This window comes from Desmodus rotundus, chromosome 3, assembly GCF_022682495.2.
Source record: "Desmodus rotundus isolate HL8 chromosome 3, HLdesRot8A.1, whole genome shotgun sequence".
In the NCBI taxonomy this organism is placed as follows: domain Eukaryota; kingdom Metazoa; phylum Chordata; class Mammalia; order Chiroptera; family Phyllostomidae; genus Desmodus; species Desmodus rotundus.
Window position 1 is genome coordinate 53,047,677 of NC_071389.1, and position 23,139 is coordinate 53,070,815.

At 39.6% G+C, this 23,139-nt stretch overlaps 1 protein-coding gene across 3 annotated transcripts in view; it reads right to left on the reverse strand.

The window, feature by feature from the left end:
• Positions 1-23,139, reverse strand: part of ERICH3 (glutamate rich 3) — a 112,909-nt gene that overhangs the window by 84,469 nt on the left and 5,301 nt on the right. For 2 of the 3 annotated variants that reach the window (XM_053920812.1, XM_045199549.2), the window contains exons 2-3: positions 6,457-6,550; positions 1,387-1,512 (exon numbers count right to left, since the gene is read on the reverse strand). In XM_053920812.1, the coding sequence (XP_053776787.1) occupies positions 1,387-1,512; positions 6,457-6,550 (220 nt within the window). The remainder of the gene's footprint in view (positions 1-1,386; positions 1,513-6,456; positions 6,551-23,139) is intronic. The other variant, XM_053920811.1, reaches the window with a different exon arrangement.

The following is a 23,139-nucleotide window of genomic DNA, read 5'->3' on the forward strand; positions in this document are numbered from 1 at the left end:
CACTTTCTACAGTATTTTCTTAAAATTATATCTCACAGATATACATCACATAGCCTCATAATGATATATAGTAAGCCTGCAGTTAATGTCTGTTGTATGAATGAATTCATGAATCTTAATATAACTATATTAGTAAACAGCATCAACCTAAACTAAATTTGAGGCAAATATGGCAATTTAGAAATATTCCATTTGTTAATTAATTTATATATTATAATTATATATTATATATTACATTTCACCATTTATCTATGACATGTATTCCAAGCTTTAAGAATACACAAAGATGCTTAAATAATAGCATATTTAGCCATTATAATGTGTGAGTTATATGCAAGTTTGGAAAACCAAATTTCAAGGATCAAGGCTAATATAGAACTCTGTGCCTACTGATTAAGTTTGAAATTAAGTGTAGACAAATTTTACACTGTCTATTTTTTAATATTAGTTATAGAATTGCAACTAATACTTTTCTAAGCAAGTGAATGCGGGGGTCACTAATAATGATTCTATGTAACTCATATAAGCACAAAATGAATTCCTAAATTAACAGGCCATATACACCTTGAGTGAACACCACACTTGCTCAATAAATGGTAGCATAATTTTCAGTGGCACTAAGCTTAGCATCGGTTTACTGATGATTCTACAGTTGTTTATAAGTGTTTACTGTACCCACAGGTCAATGGTGATATGAGCCAAGTTTTCTGATTTATTGCTGTATGTTCAAGCCAAGAAGTGACATGCTTCTTCAAAGAGATTAAAATGCTGTTGATGCTTGAAACTACAAATTTCATGGAGCAAGGCTAAAATAATTTATCAAGCTAGCTAGATATCCTACTAAAAATGCCATGTCAGATTTTTTAAAAAGTTGTTGATGCTTGGATTGTAAATCTATGCTGACCAATGTGGCCTGAAGGAGGAGGGACAGCAGATGTTTCAATGCCTATTCCTCGCAATTTAGCATACGGCTGAGCTTCAGAGCCTTAAAAGAATAACAAATCTGAAATAATTCATGGCAGTGAAATTACTGATATTTAAACAGATGCCACTTTTTTTTAGCAAATGGAAATTGAGGTACAGATGGTGAGGACTGGTATGTTTTAGAGTAGCCATTATGGATTAAAATCTACATTTGTTAAATTAAATATCACGAAATATATAGCGGTGTCCATATTTTTCTCAAACTAGGAAGGAGGAAAGCTTACTTTAGTCTGTTGCCTCCTTGCTACCTCGAGAGATATAGAGCATTTCTCAGGCTACCTTCTTCCGTTCTTCTTAAATGAAATACAGGGAGAATCCCCCTGCCTGCCTCTGGATACAGAAGTACTACTAATTATCATATTAGAAAACATCAGTTACAAAGAAAATAGTAAATGTTTGTACCTCCATATCAAGAACCTTATGGAAAATAGCCTGGGCTAAGCACTCCCGGATATATCTTTGGTGATCCCTCTTCATGATATTTAGTTTGTATTCTTTTTCTGAAAGTATTCTTCCACTTCTTGTGATCTGTCATGAATAAATAAAGCACACAGAGAAATACAAAGCAGAAAATGTATTGTTAGTCACTAAAAAAGCAGAGGGAGGGAGGGAGGAGAGAGGGAGAGAGAGAGAGAGAGGCAGTCTCTTAAGCCTAAAGGAGTATGCTACTATGGTTGCTAAACTTTCACTTTTCATAAATATTGCATAAGGCAAAAAAAAAAAGAGAAAGGCAGTCTTATATATCCATCCCTGTGAAAACACACCCAGGTGGTGCACTTGTTGTTTTAAACACGGTTTTCATCAGAGTAGCCATTTTCCCTTGATGGAACCCAGGTGTTCTCATCTCTCGTTTTGCGGGCTTTCTGGAGGAAGCGGGGGGTGCCACCCTGGAACAGTAAGTAGGAGCAGTGATCACAGGACTGATGATTCCCAGGAAATAAACTTTGAAGGACAAAACATGGAAGCTACAGAGGCTCTCATCAGTCTGTTTTTAAAATAATTGGCTTCATTACTTTGTTTTCACACTGCTTTTTCTTCTTCCTTCACTCTCCAGCCCAGAATGTAATTTCATGTGTTGTGATTCAGAATTTTTGTTAGATTATGCAGTGCTGCAAATACAAAGTAATCAGTTGGTTTCAACCAGCAACACTGCATGTCCCAGGAATGGTAGTTTCTGTTTTATATTTACAGTTGACCCTGAACAACACGGGGTTTAGGGGTACCCACTCCCATGCAGTCAAAAATCTGCATATAATTTTTGAATCCTCAAAAACTTAGTTGTCCCTTAGTATCTATGGGGGAATCAGTGCCAGGATGCCTGATGATACAAAAACCCATGCTCGAGGATGCTCAAGTCCCCTCTATAAAATGACATAAGTCAATGCACACAGTTGGCCTTCAGCATGTGCAGCTCAGAAACAACACAGGTATTTATTGGGAAAAAATCCACATATGAGTGGTCCCGTGTAGTTCAAACCTGTTATGTGTTATTTAAGGCTCAACTGTACTTGTTTTCCTTTTCCTTTAATCTTCCCTATGGGTACATTATTTTTTTGTATCTTTATGTATAAGGGTGTTATTTTTCCTTAAGTTGGAAAAACCAGCCTAGCGGTTGTCTGATCTCTCCAACTAGACTAGAAGTTCCTATAAGGCAAAAGTTCTGAAACTTGAGACTGCATCAGAATCATATAGAAGGCAAATTGAAAAAAAAAATGGTTGGGATTTTGATGGGGGTTACATTAAATCAGTATATTGCTTTGGATAATATGGCCATTTTAATTTGGTACAGCCGCTATGGAAAAGCAGTATGGACATTTCTCAAAAAATTAAAAATGGCATTACCATATGACCCAACAACCCCTCTAATGGGTATCTAACCCCCAAATTTGAAAACATTTATTTGTAAAGATATATGTACCTCTGCAACCAGACGCTGCCAACAGTGCAGGCTCATTGTGTGGGCATGGGGTGAGCTGGGGCAACTTGTCCCCCCAGAAATAGCAACCAGAGGACCTTCAAGGGCAAAACACTGAAATCTCATTAATTTGGAGCCCCATCAGCCACCATGTTCCCCTGGGACCGGATCACAGGGGAGCAGGGGAGGCACCCACCTTCCTAGGGTACACAGGCCATTTTCTATTGCCTCACAGAGGTCTAAGAATGCCAGAGAGGTGCAAGAGGGTTTTTAAAAAACAAACTTGTGCTTCAGCACCATGTACTGGAAAACAATAGAAAGACTTGTTATCCATCTGCTTGAGAACTGCCATGCGTACAGAGATGCCTAGAGAGAGAAGGAACCCATTGAATATCATGAATAACCCATGTAATAATGCAGTTCGGAAAGAAAATGAAGACTCTCCAGAAAATAAACAAAGATATGGAAATGTGTGATTTAAATGACAGAGAATTCAAGAATACAGTTGTGAAAAAAACTGAACAAGATACAAAAACCCACAGATAGGCAGTTTAATAAACTCAGAAACCTAGTCCATGAACAAAATGAGTACTTTACCAAAGACAGTGAAACTTTAGAAAAGAACCAAATAGAAATTCTGGAGATGAAGAACTCAATAAAAGATATCAAGAATGAACTAGCAAGTATAGGAAATAGAGCTGACCAGATGGGGGAAAGAATAAGAGATATCAAAGATAGAAATCTAGAAATTACACAGAGGGGAAAAGAAACACTTGAGCAGAAAAAAAAATATGAAAGAACTCTGCAAGATCTAACTGACTCTATCAAAAAGAGCAATATAAAAGTAATAGGCATACTAGAAGAAGAGAGGGAGGAAGGAAGGGAGAGCCTATTCAAAGAGTTGAAGAGAACGTCCCAAACTACAGAAAGAGCCAGATCCTCAAATCCAAGAAGCAAACAGAACACCTAATTATCTCAATCCAAAAAGGACCTCTTGAAGGTGCACTGCAGTAAAACAAAAATGAATGACAAAGAACGAACTCTCAAGGCAGCCATGGAAAAGAAGAAAATCCCCTATAAACAAAAGCCACCAGGTTATCATCAGACTTCTCCACAGAAACTCTGCAAGCCAGGAGAGAGTAGGACCAAATATTTAAACTACTAAAAGAGAGAAATTACCAGCCAAGAACAATATATCCAGCAAAGTTATTCTTTAGACATAAAGAAAAAAAATGAAGGTGTTTTCAAACATATGGAAGCTGAGGGAATTTATCACCAGAAGACATTCATTGTAGAAAATACTCAAGGGGGTTATTCTACCTGAAACAAAGAACAAAAGGTCACAAAACTACAAGTAAGATCACCAACAAACTTACAACACAAACGTGGAAAATTTGTGACAACAAAAACATGAAATGGGAGGGGGTAGAGGTCTGAGTCTGTAAAGGAGACAAAAACACACAGTGGAGAGAAGAAAGCCTCTTCAGTAAATGGGGCTGGAAGAATTGGAAAGCCACATGCAAAAGAATGAAATTAGACTATGCTTTGCCCCCCCCATACAAAAATTAATTCAAAATGGGTTAAGACCTAATTATAAGATATGAAAAAATAAATTACATAGAAGAAAAATAGGTACTGACCTCATAGACCTCAGTCTTAGAGAAGATTTTTGTGAATTTGACCCCAAAGACCAGGGAAGTAGGAGCAAAACTAAATGAGACTATATCAAATAAAGTGCTTCTGCACAGCAAAAGAAACAGACAACAAAACAAAAAGGCAACCAACCGAATGAGAAAAGATATTTGCAAACCGCTCCAACAACTCATAAACTTAACACTAAGCAAACAAACAATTCCATTAAAAAATAGGCAGAGGACCAGAACAGACACTTCTCCCAAGAAGACACACAAATTCTCCACAGACTTACGAAGAGATGCACAACTTCACTGGCCCTAAGGAAAAATGAAATACTGCCATGTGCGACAACATGGATGGACCTTGAGAATATTACGCCCAGCAAAACAACTCAGTCACAAAAGCCATATGATTTCATTCACATGTGGGACGTAAAACTGACACGCATGGACAACAGCATGGTGGTTACCAGAAGGCAGGGGGATGGGTAGTAAAGCGTAAAGGGGACGAATATATGGTGATGGAAGATGATTTGACTTTGCATGTGGGCACACAATGCAATATATGGATCATGTATCATAGAAATGCACACATGAAGCCTATGTAACCGTGTTATCCCATGTTACCCCCAATATTTTTAAATAAAATTAAAAACTAAAATGAATTGATTGGCCTCACCCTATAGTTTCTGACTCGATAGGTCTGGGGTGGGGCTTTAAAATTTGCTTTTTCTAATAAGTTCCCAGGTAATGCTGAACATTGATGACTTAGGGAGTATAACAGGAAAACTTCTCCAGAGAAAGAGCTGTATCTTCCTTATTCGAGTTGCCACGCACATAACCAAGGTTCAATTAAGTGTTTGTTAATGATGTCGAGAAGTAAATGCAAAGTTCTTCCCATGTATACATGAAGCTCATATTTTATTACCCAGAGAAGTAATGTTAATCATAACCACAGTAATTACAACAACCATTTATTAAACATTTCTAATTGCCACAACGATCGGAGGGCTGGGGATCATTATCTGCATTTTACAATGAGAACGTTGGAGCTCAGACACTTAAATGATTTGCTCAAGAGTCTACGTCTTGTAAATGACAGAGCCAACTTTCAGCCAGGTCTGCCTGATAACGAAGCCATGGGAGACAAGACGCCAGCCGCTGTGAGACCTATCCAGCCAGAGTGCCAAGCACACACTTAGAAACGCAGCACATACCCTTTCAACTCCACAGCAACAAGACTTAAGGAAAACTGGCTGTGTTTTAAGAAGGTAAACAGCAAAACTCTTTAGTCACACTTTCTATAACTATACCCATTTCTTGCAATGGAAAGCTACAGTATTTTTAAAAGGTTTTCACATTACATTTAGAGGAATAGAAATTTTGTGGAAATGATAGTTTGGAGCTAGCAAAGTAAATTAATGTGTCAATAAGCCATCCCAGAAAAATGAAACTTTTTAAAAATCCAAAGAGAAATTTTGAACTGTTTGTGTCTGACGCACCAGATTCTCTGATTATTAAATACAATATATGTGTGTGTATATATATATGTATATATATATTTTTCCTAAAGACAGTAAAGTCCTTTCTATCCTTAATCCTTAATATTCTTGCTCCATCTACTCTGTTCAGTAAATATGTTGAGTAAGTGAATGGACAAAGAAGTGAAATATGATATTGGAAACTCAGGGTTTTTCCTCAATAATTTATAAGCTGCCTTAGTAGTTGTTGTGACCTCCTTTCGTCTCTTCTGAAATACAGCCTCAAAAGGATAAATCAGACCTTTGGAGATGAAGCAGTTTTTCTGAAATGGAGATCGGTGGGGAGATGCCACTAATTAGTTCAAAGAGAAAGCCAGAAAAAAGGAGAGAATTATTGGACTTAGTGAAACAAAAGGGCAGGCAGAAAGTAAACCAGTCTTACCAGCCCTGATCTGAGGAGATGCCGCCTTATCCTTGTATTGTTAAAATATCCAGCCAGGTGTTTGTCGGTAAGACTATTGTATGCTGCAAGTAATCTGAAACAGAAGAATGAAGCCATTAAGGTTTTATGAAGTGTTCTTGATAACCAAGGCAACTCTTGACTTTCTCCTCCCCACACTGTCCATAGCCTCATTCAGGCAGCCAGCCATTCATGTGTATGTTTAATAAACAGGTACTATTGAACATCTACTGTTTTCTAGGTTTTATGATAAGAACTGGGATATAGTCCTGACATGGTCTACCCTGAAGACAAGTATGAAAATCAGATATGAACAATTAAATTGGTGTAAAAAAATCCAACAACAGAAGGGTGTAAAAAGCCCTGGGGATGTGGAGCGGGAGAGCCTCAGTTGTCAGGAATGTCTTCACGGAGGAAGCTTGATGGAAAAGGTGGGGGTCCCTCAGGGGACCCTTCATTCTCCTGTTACACCCTACGTGCTCCCTCAATCTTACCTGCACTTCCTCAACATGCTTGTTCATGCCTTCAGGATACAGTGCACCCACAGTCCTTCCACTGCAAAGGACTGTCCCTCACCTGCTGGCTAGTGACCAATACCTGTGATGCACAAGCATCTCTCCTCCTGGGAAACATTTCCTGACACACTCTAGGTGCGCTACGGTACCTTCCACTCACTCCCCTATGCCCTTGAGTTGCACTACACGTCACACAATATGTTATTGTTTGTTTCTCAATCGCTTCTGAGACTAGATTTCAAGGTCGGGCGGTGCACTGTTCCCGGTAAGCCCGCTGATGTCAGGTGCTGTGCGCCTAAACCATGATGCGTTCAATAAATGAAGCCACGATGTTGTTTGGGGCTCGTTCTCACTGCTGTAAATCTCTCTCCAAGTTTGAGCTCGGATGTTTAGAAGCTTTAGGTTTCTTATAGGTACCTAGAAATTTCTCACTCAGAACCAAAACAAATCATTGATCACTTTGGATTCTTAGGGTCTTTTATTTTAAGAGTTAATAGGGGACAAACCGGTTCCTTGATTATAAGCTATACCTTGGTAGATGGTCAATTTAAGACTGTAAATAAAAGTTGGATGCTATTCTTCTGTTTTAACCTACACTTTATTACATAGTATTACTCGACAAAAGTACATACACACATAGGCATGTCTGTATATATGTATGCAAATGTGTACGTTCATATACATACATATGCAATAAATTGGTATCTACATGAGTGTATGTGTATACAGAAACAGAGACAGGCCGAGAACGAGAGCACTCCAGCCCAAACACAGCCCTAACGGAAAGCCGTCTTTAAAGAGATACATATCCTGTTGCCTTAACAATGATTTACAATCTGGACATTTTTTACGCAGCTGTTCCTTAACTTATTCAAAGACTAGAACAGGGAGGGACTCATATAGACAATCAAGTAAATGACATTAGCAACTCTTTTACTTAGCTGTTTGCACTGCCTTAATTACAAGGAGAAGGAATAGCGACCTTTTCCTATCTCTTTTCTCGTTAACGCCCCTCTCAGGAAAGTTTCATGTTGTCAAATGGTAAGGAAATTTTAATTTTGTGCACAAAAGAGACTGAAAAGCAGTTACAAACCCCAGAATTGCAGTTGCCACGTGAGGATTGCAGACATACGAACAAGTGTGGAAACCATTATTTCACTGGGTTTATGTAAAAAGACGACCCAAGGGCTTCAGTAATGCACATACAAAGCTAGCCCCTATAATGCTTTGAAACTGTCTTTTAAATGAACTGTCTTGGTGTCCTATAGTTCATCAAAGGTTTCCTGTCTCCAAAAGGTCAACATTGTATCCCTTACCCTTTCTGAATCTCAGAATATCTTTTCAGCAACTCATTTCAGAAAGGTGAGCAGGTGTCTCTCAGACCTAACAATCGTGATTCCACAGTTCACAGATTCTTAAGATAAATCATTAGAGTGATAGCATACACAGTCTTTTGTCTGCTTTTCAGGCTCAAGCAGTTTTTTTGTTGTCGTTGTTCTGTTTTTTTTAAGAATGGTTTTGGAATAGCTGTCCGTGCTAAATAAAAACCTGATTAAATGAAGTAGGCTCAAAAAGATGGGATTATACGGACCTCTATTTCCCTATAAACTGATAAAATACGCCCTTCTTTTAATCCATACTTTGTAACATTTTTAATATTTAGGTTTTAATACCAGTACTTGGCCAGCTTTGGCACCCACCTCATTTTAAGTCTGCTTGCTCAGCTCCTACTAAATGAACCTGTGCGCGCAATTCCCCTGCTCTGGTACTTAAAGGTCCAAAAGGCTCAGTTCAATGAAAACCTTTGCACACACCTGTTTTCATACCTATCCCTATTTCAGAACGATCGAGGGTCCAGGTTGGGATGCCATCAGTGAGGCCACTCCTTCCAAGACTGCCATCACACAACTGGAGGAACAATAACTCGATGGATCAACCCCAGCATCATTTCTTTATCAGACAGTGCCTGAATTTTTTTAACTGAAACTTTAGATTAATGGATTGTTTGATAACAAGAAATTGTACTAGAGTAAGTTATATACAGATTAGTCAAACGGTTGTTATGGACTAAATGTGTTTCCCCAAAAAAAACTTGTATGTTGAAATTCTACTCCCAGTGCAATGGTATCGGGAGGTGGAGCCTTTGGGAGGTGATGAGGTCAGGAGAGTGGGTGGAGCCTTCCTGATAAGGATTAATGCTCTTATAAGAGAGACCACACAAAGCTCCCCTGTTCCTGCCCCCAGTGAAATGGCCAAGAAGAAAATGGCTTTCTGTGAAGCAGGGAGGGGGTCCTTCCCACATACAGATCTTCTGGCACTTTAACCTTGAATTTACCAGTCGCCAGAACTCTGAGGAATGGATTTCTGTTGTTAAGCCACCCAGTGGATGGTACTCTGTTACAGCAGCTGGAACACACTGAGACAGTAGTCAGTACTACATTTCCACCGTACCCACAGAAATGCCTCGCCTGTTCTGACCGTTGACGCTCCTTCCCAGGAGACGGTAGCGCTCCTGTGTCCGAGTCACACCGAGGTCATCTGATCCTTTCCGGTCGCTCCTCTTCACATCACTGGGCATGGGCTTGCAGCCTCCCTTGCATTTGTTCAGTCACAGGAGCTTTCCTGACCCAGGCACAAACGTGGAGCTTTCCTGATATTTCTGCCTTTGTCCTCTCCAGTCCCTGCCACTGTTTTTCTTTCCCCCACCCTCCCCCTTTTCTTTTCCTATTTGCCCTGGGTTTAACCCTGGGCCACATGAGGTCACCTTTCTGGGCTTGGTGACTGCATTGCACCTTGGGCACTCCTCTCCCTCTGTAAGTCACCTTCAAATCTGTGGTCAAAGCTGGACTTACTGGTCACACTGCCTCAGCCCTGCCATCCTCTCCTGCTGCCGTCCAAAGGATCCACAACTGCATGCACCAGGCCACTGCGACCATGTCACTCAAGGCCATGCTATTCACACCGAGTCCCACAGCTAACTGGCCAGACCAGTCTAACTCGCTGGCTACTTTACGAGATGGATGAGACTCTTTACTCACCCCCTGTTCATTGGATGGAGAACAACCCACTTTCTAGCCTAACACCTAGGGAAAAGTCCTCCAGGAAACAAATGCACACCCCCCACCTCTGTGGTGCCGGAGGATTCGGGCTGTGCCTGCTGAGTCACTGGGGGGGCTGCCTTCCCAGCTGCAGCCTCTCAGCACTTAATCCTCATAACCCTGCCTCCCACCATGTTGAATATAGAAATGGGGCTTTGAAGTAAGGCAGTCAGAGATTCCTATCAAACCCTCCATCTGCCCCCACAGAGAGAGTGTCTACCCCATAAAAACCCCAACTAAAAGGAGAGGCACTGAGATATTAATCCCCTATGTGTGCTAAGTACTATTTTCACGGCATTCTATAAAGGCCCAGAGATGGCACGGATCCTTCGCCGAAGAGTCCCCAGTCCCGTGGGGAGGTGTGCCTGCTCAGACAGAGTATGTGTGTGATTGATTCCTTCCTGTGTTATGGGACAATTCATTCATAAATAGTTCCCGAGAGTGTCTGAGTGTCCCGACGTCAGACCCGTGGCCCTAAGCTGGGAAAGGAGTGCAATGTCCCTATGCCATTCTGAACATCACAATGTACTTCCACATACAAACTCTTAGTTGTTTTCTTCTAAGTCCCTGGAATGTGCATTATGTCTACTACAGATCTTCTCTCTTCCTAAAATGGAAAAGCTCCCAACACAAGATTACTGTTTAATGTTAAGTCAGTCCTAGGAACACCTAAGGTAAGGCATTATAGGTCAGAGGGATTCTTCTGGCCTGCCGCAGTCTTGAAGCCCAGCCTCCTCTCCCAGCGCTGCCTGTCCCCACGCTGACTGCCCTTGTGGAGGGCAAGGCTGTAGAGGCTAACACTCCAGCTCCACCTCAATCCTGTCTTCACCACTGCTGCATCTGTCACGGGGAGCACGGGACCAAACTCCCCTCTGCCTCGGTTCTTCTACCTGCCCCAACATCCTGCACACGATTATTTATGTATTCTCTCAGACAGGAAGCTTTCTCTCCACTCTCTCTTCTTCCTGAGCCATCACTAGAATCACCTTTATAGTCCCTTTGCAAACCATATATTTGAGAAAGAATTCATATACAAAATATATAAGACATTCATAATGATGGAAAAATATGAATCATAAAATATCCTCAGAGAAATGTCATGCTACCTAGTATAAAGATAGCTAAATTTTAAATGAGGTTTCTTACAGACAGAAATTAAAAAATATCTAACTTCCATTTCTAATTAGCCATAATATTAGCATAAAAACAAAGTACTGAAATCTTTAGATCTTCTTACTCTTAAATATATATATACATTTCTGCAATCTGCTCTACTCTACAAATTTCCTTAGCAAACTTGTTCAGAGAGAATATAAAAAATAATTGTTGACATTACCAGTTTTATTTAGCTCAAATTGTGACCTAGCCAATTTCAATTAATAAAGTTTGTGTAGTTTACTATTTACTGCTGCTGTATGAAATCAAGGCAGCAACAGGGCTGCCTTCCTGATGGGGCTCTAAGGAAGAAGTCTTTTTCTTTCCCTTCCCACATTCCAGAGGCTGCCCACATGCCTTGGCCCCTGGCCCTCTCCCATGCCGAAGCCAGCAATGGCAGGTCGTCTTTCTCAGGATGCCCTCCCTCTGGCTCTGGCTCCTCTGCCTCCCTCTTCCTCATTTAGGGACGGTTGTGATTACTTACATTGGGTCCATCCTGACTAGTCCAAGATAATCTTATTTTAAGGTCAGCTGATTAGCAAGGTTAATTTCCATCTGCAATATTTATGTGCCTTGCTATGTAAAGTAACGCAGTCACATGTTCCGAGGATCAGAACATGGACATCTTTGAGGGGCCATTGTTCTGTCTTCCCTAAGGTTTTTCTTATGTGCCAGTGCCAGGGAGCAGAAACAGCAGACACTGCGTGCAATGGCTAGTGGGCTGTAACATATACTGTCTAGTGCTCAGTCATGCCAGTGACCCCCACTTTCCAAAAAGACACTTCCCAGACAGAGAAAGACAGTTTTATTTTAATTTTTTTAAAGATTTTATTTATTTACTTTTAGACAGAAGGGTAGAGAGAGAGAGAGGAGAGAAACATCAATGTGTGTTTGCCTCTTGCGTGCCCTCCGCACTGGGGACCTGGCCTGCAGCCCAGTCACATGCACTGACTGGGAATCGAACCAGTGATCCTTTGGTTCACAGGCTGGAGCTCATTCCACTGAGCCACACCAGCCAGGGCAGAAACACAGTTTTAAAACCATACCCAGGTGTACAAAACAATTTGGAGCCTACCTGGCTGTTCTAATTTTTATGTGTCAAATGTGATCACTGAAACAAATGAAGTAGAGGTACGCGAGAAGCATTTCAAGCAATTTACCGTATTTTGTCATGTATAATGTGCTCCCACATTTTGTGTGCATTATACACGGGATTATTATACCCATTATAATGCATATCCTTATTTTTCCCTCAAAAATTTGGGCAAAAACGTGTGTGTTAAACCGGCAAAATATGGTACATTTTTCTCATAAGGACATGAGTATAGAGGTAACTTACTTTATCTAGTATGTGAGAACATAAATTAGTCCATAGTACGTAATTGTATTCATGTGAAATACCATTTACTCAGCAATTAACATATTTCATTAATTTCAAATAATTGTATGAAATGCTAAGTGAGAAGAAATTTTAGCCAATTACCCTGTGGCATGCCATTGATTGACAGCTGCAAAGGATTGTAGTTATATTAAAATGTGAAACTAACCACCTTAGTATTGATGAAAGAGGTTGCTGTATATGTTTGCTACTGCATGTATATAGACGTGTCTGGGGAAGAAAAAAAAGAAGCTATATACAAGAATATGGCAGGTTCCTCACTATTAAAAGCCTCAAAATTAGATTAGAGAGAAAGATTTAATACATAAAACAATTAGAAAGCATACAGAAATGTACTTAAAAAGCACTAACGGTGGTGGTTTGGAACTGGCTCATCCTGATGCCCATGAGATAATTGTTAGAATTTTCAGTCACTTTTCAAGCCATTGTTAGCTCAAAATGGGCCATCATGGGAGTATTTGCACCTCCAAAATTGGCAAACACAACAAAAAGCAAGTTTCCCAGCACACTACTGACTGGATTTAAAAGGTACGTGTCCAGACACATCACAGGGGACAAATAAGAGGAGTCATTACATGAGTCAATGTACAGAAGTGTGCTTTACATACTTCTAACCCAGGAGTTAATCTGGTACATACATGATATTTGACCAAAGGGGTTCACATACACGCATTCCATCCCCTATCCCTAACAAAAAGAATACAAGGACGCTGGCAAACACACGGACATTATTCAGTAGCATTTCAATCAAGAAATTTTATGCAAGATATCTCTTTACATTACCACAAATGACAAGTTTCAACTCACCTACCAATCTGGAAAAACTGATTACACCATTTTATGCTTAACGGAATCAAGAGACTTAGGTGAATGAGCATAGTTTTATTACAGAAGATGAAAAGCCTGATCGAGAGGTGCTTTGCATCTCAGAGGTCACTAAATCTGCAATTTGTAGAGAGTTTGATTCTGTTCAAGGAAAACCTACAGCAAACCTCCGCTACCAAGGCAGGCTTCTAGCAATAACAGACAGGTAAGTGTTTCTGCCACAAGCACTTGTACTGGGAAAGCAAGTTAAACAAATCACAGGTCATTGTGGCTTGATTGCCTTTACGTTACAGTTCACAGGGAATGCAGTTACATCCCCGACCCAAATACCTCTTTCAGTGAGCCTCAGAAGAGATTTGCAAGGGCCCATGAATTCCAGCTGTAAGGAGAAACTCATCACACTCCAGCCGCCCAACCAAACCTAAGGTTTTGAATCTCAGCAAGATTCTTAGCGAAGTTAATAAAATCTAAATTGAAATAAATTCCCCAATTAAAATATCTGAAAGCATCATCAACAACCAGGAAAAAACAAAGAAAAATTAAACTTTTTAGCTTTCCATCACTAAAAATTGCTTGTTGATGAGAAACAAGCAATCATCAATTGTTATTGATGAGAAACAAAATTGAGGAAATATGTGATCAGAGACCTTAATTCTTAAGAGGTAACGACTTTCCTGTAATTAAAGGCAAACAAATCGATATCAAACACCTCCTGCCCAAAGTAAATTTGATGAAATAAAAAAAGGATGGGATTTGAAGCCCTTACAAGATGGAGGAGGCTGAGGAGTTCGATATTCTTCCTGTAACAATTATCACCATGACATAAAATGTTGTGACTACTTCCTAAGTGGATAATCATTGGATGATAGAAATTCGTACGTAGAAATGACCACATAAGGTCTGGCCAACTCCCTCCCTGAATTTTATATTCAGGAAACTGAGGTTCTGAAAGTAGGCATGGTTCATCTGTAAACTCAGGTGAAAGGCCTCAAAAGCAACGTCACAGTAGCTCCCAGGAATTTTATCTGGCCCTTTCCTAGGGTCCTCGTCTCACCACCTCCCACCAGAACTTCTTTCATCCGTGCTAATCACTCCTTTAGAGTCACATAAACCCCCCCTGTGTCCCTCTCGTAAGGTATAGAATGGAGCCATGGCCACAGCAAACAGCCAATATGTGTTGAATGAATGACTAAAGCAGTTAATGGAAACAAAGTATATCAGTCCAACTCCTTGACACAAATCCTTTTTTAAAAATCTATGTGCAAGGATCATAACCTTTCTTCTGCTTCAGGATAATAACTGAAAACAATCTATAACAAAAAGAGGTTCAGAAGCATGCTTTAAATACATGGGCCCTTTTCAAACGCAGAATGCTTAGTGTGGTGACCGCGCTGACCATGTCGGTTTTGCTGTTCTGTTTTTGTCACACAGAGCCTTTGCAGTGTACATGGAGTTGCATTAGAAGGAAAAAATTCCATGGAGGCAGAAAAAAAAAGTAGCCTTTTCAGGAAACTTGAAGAAAGACCAATACAGAAGAGCAATTGACATTGGGGTCAGTTATTTACCAACCCTTTGTAAGAAAACCCTTTGCCAACTAAAATTAGACCACGAGTCTCTGCTGCCTGCCACTTGCTAGAGGGTGACCGAATTGGTATCATATAAATGATTTTACATTACATTCTTCATTCTTTTTTATTTGCATCCAAACCTGCCAGATCTCGGCAATTATGCTAAATATTGATTTACAATTTCCCTCAGCTTATTCTAATGATGCAGCCAGATGAGAACTATAATATTATTTTATTTATAGCCTTAATATCATGGCTCGAAGGAAAACCAAAGCCAGTCTTGAGCTGTGCTGACTGCTGGCAGGACTGGTTTGCAGTGTTCACTGAGGAGCCAACAGGAAAGCAGCGCGTGGGCCAGCTGTGGGCCCAGGCGCACTGAGCTTGCTGAGTTCCCTACAGCATGTGGTGGGGGCCTCCACGTTCTTCTTCAGAGACTGCAGAATCTTACATCCCTGACCAGAAAATAAAAAATTTGGCTACTTAAAAATATGCATTAATAGAAAAGTAGAATCCAAATTAAGAAAGATAATGAGGCTGTTTGGAGCAAAGGTGACATAGGGAAAGTTCTAGAAATAAATAATTTTCATCACTAGTACTTACTGTTCACTTAAATTTCTGTAGGGCACACAGTAAGCACTCTATATGACAAGAAATATATATTTTTTTAATTCTTAAAACAACACTGCAAAGTACTAGGATCCTCCCCCTTCACAATGAGTAAACTGAGGTGTAACTCACAACTTGTTAAAGACGGATCCAGAATTCAAATCAGGGCCTGTTCTGCTTTGACTGATAAACTTAATTGTGTCCTATGAAGTACAGTCAAAGGTCACACAGAGCTTAGCCTGGAGAATACATGTAAGGACCCAGGTAAGGGGATGGCTGCCTCGTGAAAGACGAGGCGGCAGGATCATCATAAACAATGAATGAAAGTATAGGGATGATATTTTGGCTCAATAAAAGGAAACTGTTTAAAGATCAAAGGGATGACCTGTAGGATGATATACCCGAAAGTCCTGGAATTGTATGATTCTATGAGAGCAATGAAAGGTTTTAAGCAGGGAAATGAGATGAATTAAATATTCCATCTCTGCTTTAGACACCTATATCCCCTTGCTGTGTCTTGAGGAGGCAGGATATGGTAGTTAGGAGTTTGACCTCTCAAGTCAAATATCCTAAGTTTGAATCTTAACTTTATTATTTAGTAGGCTAGCAACCTGGGGAAAAGTACTTATAGCTTCCCCTGAAAATGGAAATAGTAGTAGTGCTACTTTAGAAAGTCATTCAGAGCATTGAATAAGTCAATATGTATAAAGCACCTAACAATTTATTTAGCACATAGTTAATGCTCAATGAATTTTGGAAGTTATCATTAAGTATATACCTCCTCTTCAATTATCAATTTAAACCCAAACTGAAATAATACAATGCAAGTAAAACTAACTACTTCTTAAAGACTTCTAGTATGAGTGATTTCTTTTCACAGTTAACTTCCCCCGTGGGCAGAAAGCCTTCCTTGAAGGAGATAACACTTAAAAATCTATTTCTTCCTATTTGTTTCTCAGAGAGTGGTTAATCATTATCTTCTTAGGAAGAAACTCGTATAAATCTGAGCACTATCTTTTTGAAGTCAGAAAGTCATGTTCCTTAATTTTCTTTTTCTATATTAGAACCTCGATGAGCGCATTAACTTTGTCCTATTCACTAGGGCCTACTATTCCAGTTACACAGAACAATGTCTGGAATGCATTTTTTGAATGTAAAAATAAATATTGTTTCTTTTTTGATCTTCAAATGCCTTTCTCACTGTCAATATCCATTTTGAGTTAACAAGTTACAAAATTGCAGTCTTTTAGAGAAGCTCTGAAAAACATCCATGTTATTCTACTTATTTCCATATTTAGAGCTGATTTAAGCAAAATCAATAAGTAGGCGAAGATTGCCTTGCATACACCCAACCTTCCTTTCCTGTGCCTTATCTCTCTCCTCAATGACAATCCTATACACAGCGATCCTTGATATTGTCAGATTCTTCTTCCTCCTCCCCCACTCCTCTTTTTCCTTTTCCGCACTCAGCTACTCTCAGAAAGCAAATGTCAGAATTGTTCAGTACACATACTGAAATGCAGTTTAGGTGCAAGATGTTTGCTAGGGACCAACATTTGTGAACAGAAGAAGGTGGAAGCAGAATTGAGCAGAGGGAGAAGTCAAAATGAACACAGACCACACACAGCCTTGGCCAACCTGGAGTAGCCAAGCCTGTATATCCCTCCACACTCAGTCACTACTGAGGGCTGCCCAGGAAGGATGTGACCTCGGACAAGGTGGTACTCTGGGTCCAAGGAAAGGAAAGGAAAGGAAAGGAAGGAAAAAAAGAAAAGAAACGAAAAGAAAAAAGACCCAGCCACCAAAGAATACCACATCAACAAAATACTATGTGTGTTGGGTGAGGAAGATGAACAAATGAACCTCTTTAAAAATCTTCCCATTTTCCCAAATTGTAACTCATCTGTGCAGTAGTGAGATTTAAAATTGTAACGCCATCTGGTCAAAAGTGAAAGAGGTTGACTAAATTTTAAATTATCAATCATTTTTTAAAAACACCCATAGTATTTTACACCACTCTACCATTTGTCGGTGTCAAAGAAATGATGCGGTTTCCTGAGTTTGTCCTGAATTCTCAGATCAGATAAGAAGAATAAATACATTACAGAAATGTGAACACTCTGGATAATTTCATTTTCATCAGAACTCTCAATTATCCAGGTCATGGTTTCTTAAAAAGGGCAACCTCATTTTCGGTGGGTCAGTGCTAATTCTCTTTGTAAAAATACATGAATTTAAGAACAGGTTACCATTTTAAATAAATTAGTTTAATTGAACAAGAAAGTGCTTTATGGCCCGGAAACATTTCCTCATCTTCCCTCCTAATTAATAGTTTGGGATTTCTCTGCTTATTTTGAGCTGTATATTTTATGTATTTTTGGCTGATGTACTTTGAGAAATTAATCCTAAGGACAAGGATGTGTTAAGTACTTTATTGTGATAATCATTTCATAATGTATGAGGTATGTCCAGAATGTATCCAGCCATGTGATATGAAAAATAGAGACATGTATTGAAGAAGATAAAAGATACAGAAACATTGTACATAGGACAATGATGCTTCAGTCCCCTCCAAAGTAGGCACCTTGGGACCTCACACAGTTCTCCCAATTACTACCAGCTGCCCCATCATATTTTCCTGAATCTTATTGATGGTATGAAATCTCTTCCTTTTCAGAGGTGATTTTAGTTTTGGGAAAAGCCAGAAGTCACAGGGTGCCAAATTTGGGCTGTAGTGGGGCTGAGTCACCTGGGTGATCTGATGTTTTGCCAAAAAACTCTGCACAAGATGTGATGCATGAACAGGTGCGTTGTCATGATGAAGCTGCCAGTCACCAGTTGCCCATAGCCACAGCCTTCTGAATCATTTCAATAGTTTCTACGGAGGAATGTTCAAGCTTAACGCAAAATCGTATCCAGATTCTTTTTTCTGCTTGCTCAGTCGTTTTGAAAGTGACGACCACACAGTGTAGATGCTCACTCAACAGCATTTACCGCCCCCACTGACTAGTACAGTGATGTCGTCATTGTTCACACATGTGCATTCCAGTCCACTCTCCTTGGCTGCCAGGTTACATCAGTGTCATGCAAACCGTTCTTGTTATAGTAACAATGGCTGGACTTTTTCCTGACAGACCTTGTATATGTATATAATAAAAGCATCACATTGTATATCTTAAACTAAAACAGTGTTGTCTATCAATAGTATCTCAATAAAGCTGGGATAATAAAACTAAGATGAAAACTTTTTAAAAAACTTAAAGCAACATATTCTTTGCACAAACATCAAAAGAAATACACAATAGCTGCCATTTAGTGAGTCTCTAATATGTGCCAATGTTTCTACAAGAAGGGTATTTATTGCCCCCATTTTTGAAAGAGTAAAGGAAGGCACAGAGAAATTAACTTCCCTAAGTTAACATAAGGCAAAAACTGAGATTCAAACGTATGTCTTTCTGACTCTAAAAATATCACTCTTTCCACTACAGCATGCCTGTCTCATAATTTTTAATGGAATACTGATTTTCCTTTGGAATTTCATTCCATTTCATTTAGAAGAAAAAGAAACGAGATGATTCTCATACAGTTTCAATCCTTCAGACACTTCAAACTGCTGATCATGTCCCTCTTTGAAACGCTCTTTCTGTCTCCACTTCCCACCATGATTCTAAACGTCCCTGGGCTCCGTCTCCCAGCCTCTGTGCTGAGCTCCCCTGTGCCCGCCATTGGACTTTGGGGTCTGGCTCCTGCTCCATGCTCTTGCATTTGGCTCTGAAACTTAAGATTTTCTTTTTTTTTTTCCTTCCCTGAGCCAATCTCCTCACCAAAGACAGGAACCTCAAAATCCCTCTTCACAGACTGAAGTCTGAAGTCAGCTTCACCCACTTCCTATTCTGGAAGATTCCAGCCTAGGTCAAAGCTCGAAGTCTCAAGTTTTAGAGGAAAAAAGAATTTATAGGAATGAAGAATTTAACAGTGATAATTTCATGTAAATCCTTATGAATCATGATGAAATATGACAAAAAATAGAACTACCTATTTCCAGACTACTTGTGAAATAAATATGAGGGAGGACACACAAAAATCTCGGAATTTATTTACAAAAATTGCATATTTATTCTTACGTGTTTAAACTTCAATCATCTTCAAAGTTATCTCCATTTGAAGTAATTTACCTATTGAGTCTTTATTCCACTGTTCAAAAGTTTTTTTAACTCATCCATTTTGATGCCTTTTAGTGCTTCAGCTGGGGTTTTTTTCCCCCCCCACCTCTTTCTAAAACATTTCCCTTTGAGGACTTTGTTAATCCAGGAAAACAAAAGAAAAGTCTCTCAGGGCAAGATAGGGTGAATAGGGAGGGTGGGGCATGGAGGTCATGCCATTTTGTTCAAAAACTGCTGAACATTCAGAGTGTTGTGGGGCCAGTGTACTCCAAATCACCCATCGTGAAGTGGGCAAGTGCATTGAAATTTTCACTGAAGCCAAATGCAGCCTCTCACAACAATGCCAGCTTGTACAGATGGGTTCCTAGAACTCTCACTTAGTGGGGGAAGCCTGTACTACAAGGGGCCCACCCTCCAGAAGGTAATTCCTGTTTTTAGGGGTCCCCTTTGTAGTAACTGCTCTTATGGTTTACACCACTATTTGTTTGGTTTTCTGTTACTTACAATTGAACATATTCTTAACTGATACCATCACCTTGCTGCCCAAGGACAGCAAAACTCAATAAAGGTAAGAGACTTTGGATACCTTTTATAAACACTCACTATTCAGGTTTTTTCAACAACTCAAATGAATTTCTGGAAGACAGAGTAAGTGCTTAACATGGTAGCTTGGTGACCAGCAATAGAGGGCACTCAGTAAATATTAATTGAATAAATGAGCAAAAATGTGCTCTTGGGACATCTGTCTCACTAAGATAGGAGACATATGTCAGCAATTACTGAGCTAAGTTCAGGTCATTGTCCTGAAGACGCAGAGAGGCGTGGTCATCCCCGACCAAAGGCTTTGCGGTGTGGAAGGGAAACATAAAGACTACGGGAGTAACAGGAGGGAAGTGCCCACATGGTACCTACTGGTGTGCCTTTTAAAACAATGTGTCTTAGAAACACCTTTTCAAACAGTGTTCCTTCATTAACATAGCTTTAAAAATAGGAATAATCCAGAGGAAAATGGAAAAGAAAGAAAATGACAAAAGTGCTATGATAAATCAGTTGTGATGGTAGGATTTCAATTTTATTTTCCTCTTTGTATTTTTCTGCTTGAAATAGAAAATTTTCAAAATGTAGATAAGTAATAGAAGGAAAATAGAACACCACTTGTATCCATAGTACCCAGAAATTTGAGATCCTTTGTTATAATTTATAATATAAATTATTCTAATGTATAGATTATTTTTATTTGAATCTAAACAACACAAACAATATTATTATAAATATCTTGAAGCAAGTTATGAAGACAAACAAGTTCTTAATATGAAAGCCACATAATATTCACAAATATAAAATATTACAATCCATGGCATATAGAGAATGCCAAATTAACTGCTACCATAAAACAATATGATTCAATTCAATTGAAAATCCTTAGTTTTTAATGTCGTTTCATAACTACTATGTGCAATTTATATAGCCTGTTTAGTTCCCTGCTGTTTCTTCCCTTAATTCAATATTTTGCCCTAAGAGTCTCATTAATTTATAAGTGTTTGTTACTATTAGAAGAAAATAATAACAGTCACAGAAAAATGGATCACCAGCTCAAAATGTTCAGTTTTCTACCCCAACTAGTGTCTCACACTGAGAGATGGGGAATAATTTGATTACTAATCAGACTTAACAAAAGAAAAGTTCAATACTTACTAGTAGAGATCATTGACTTACTGTCTTAATTACTTCTCCTCACTAGTCCTTTAATTATATTTTCTGTTTGCTTTGATTTTTATCTCCCTTTTGAACTTTTGGCTTCCAATCCCCACTCCCCATGACCCTCATATTCCTAAATCATTTATTTTCAATGACTCTGCATCTCCCATAAAGACCATCTTCAGCTTTTGCAGGACCAAGTAATAAAGAGCCCCAGCAGTTGCAAATGCGTTGTACTGATGTGCTAGGGCTGCCCTAACGATGTATCACAGACCGGGTAGCTCCAACAGAAATTTATCATCTCACAGGTCTGGAGGCTAGAAGTCCAGAATTACGGTATCAGCAGGATTAGGTTCCTCTGAGGGGAGGGTCTGTTCCAGGCACTTCTCTCTGGTTTCCAGATGGCCATCTTCTGCCTCTCTGATCACAGTGGTCTTCTCTCTGTACATATGTGGTCCCTAATCTCCTCTGCTATTAAGGACACCAGGCATATCAGGGCCCAGCTCACTGACCTCATTTAACCTGAACTACCTCTTTAAAGACCTCCAAATAGAGTCATCTCTGAGGTAATGGGAGTTAGGGCTTTAACACAGGAACTGGAGGGGGGGTGGCACAATTCAGCCCTTATCACAGATATAACCAAAAATGTGGCCAATTTAAGTGGGTGGCATGGATTTAGACAGAAGAAACAAAGTACCTGGTCGCTGAGTACAAGGAAACCCAAGCTACTACACTTTGATTCTCAATGATCTGAGCTGGCAAACAGAAAAGGGGAGTTGGTGATCCATCAAAAAGAGGAACAGGTAGCTTCAGGATCTTGCCACATTCACGTGCACGGCTAGGATGGATGAATAGAGGCTAATGACGCTCTCCAACGCACGCCCCCAGAGTGTGGGGAAGGAGAGATTGCACTTCGCAGTAACCTGCCCGTACACCAAACACAGTTAACTGTACGAAAGAGACAGGGGACTAAGGTTGGGAGTGAAAGGACACCTGGAACAAAACAAGAAATTGCTAAGGAAACCAGAGTCATACATCTACATTTTAAAATGTTCTTTACTTTTAAAGTATCTTGCTTATATGTTTGTGTAGTTTTTGTATGTTCTTATGTTTCACCATAAAAGCAATGGCTTGACAACAATCCTCAAATCCTAATACCTGAGACGGAATTTCGGTAAAGATGATTTTTCAAGCTGCATCTATTGCCGTTGTCACATCCTTTTGTCTTTTCTCCAGAACAACGTTAATCCAGAGACGCAAGCTCTCAGGTAAATTACTTAAGACAGGTAGGTGTATTTTCTGATATAACAACATGCAGCCCTGTTGTCGTCAATGTTGCTGTTCCCTAATTGGGACATTTGCAAGAAGAGACTGATTTAGAGCCTTTGGCCAGTGAAAGAACAAAGTAGTTCCTGCTCAGCTGGAAGCCAGGGGGATAATGGGGCCCTAGTTAACATCTGGGTTGATTTTTTGGTCAGTGCAAGATACAAATATTCCACATGGTCAAAAATACCTTTAAAAATCATTAATTTAACCCGTAAAGTACAATACTCCTGCTTTTGGGTCTACCATTGTATACAGTAACCCTTTGCATGCTGAAGTTTGAGAGCCATGGAGCGAGGCCAAAGCAAGGAACTA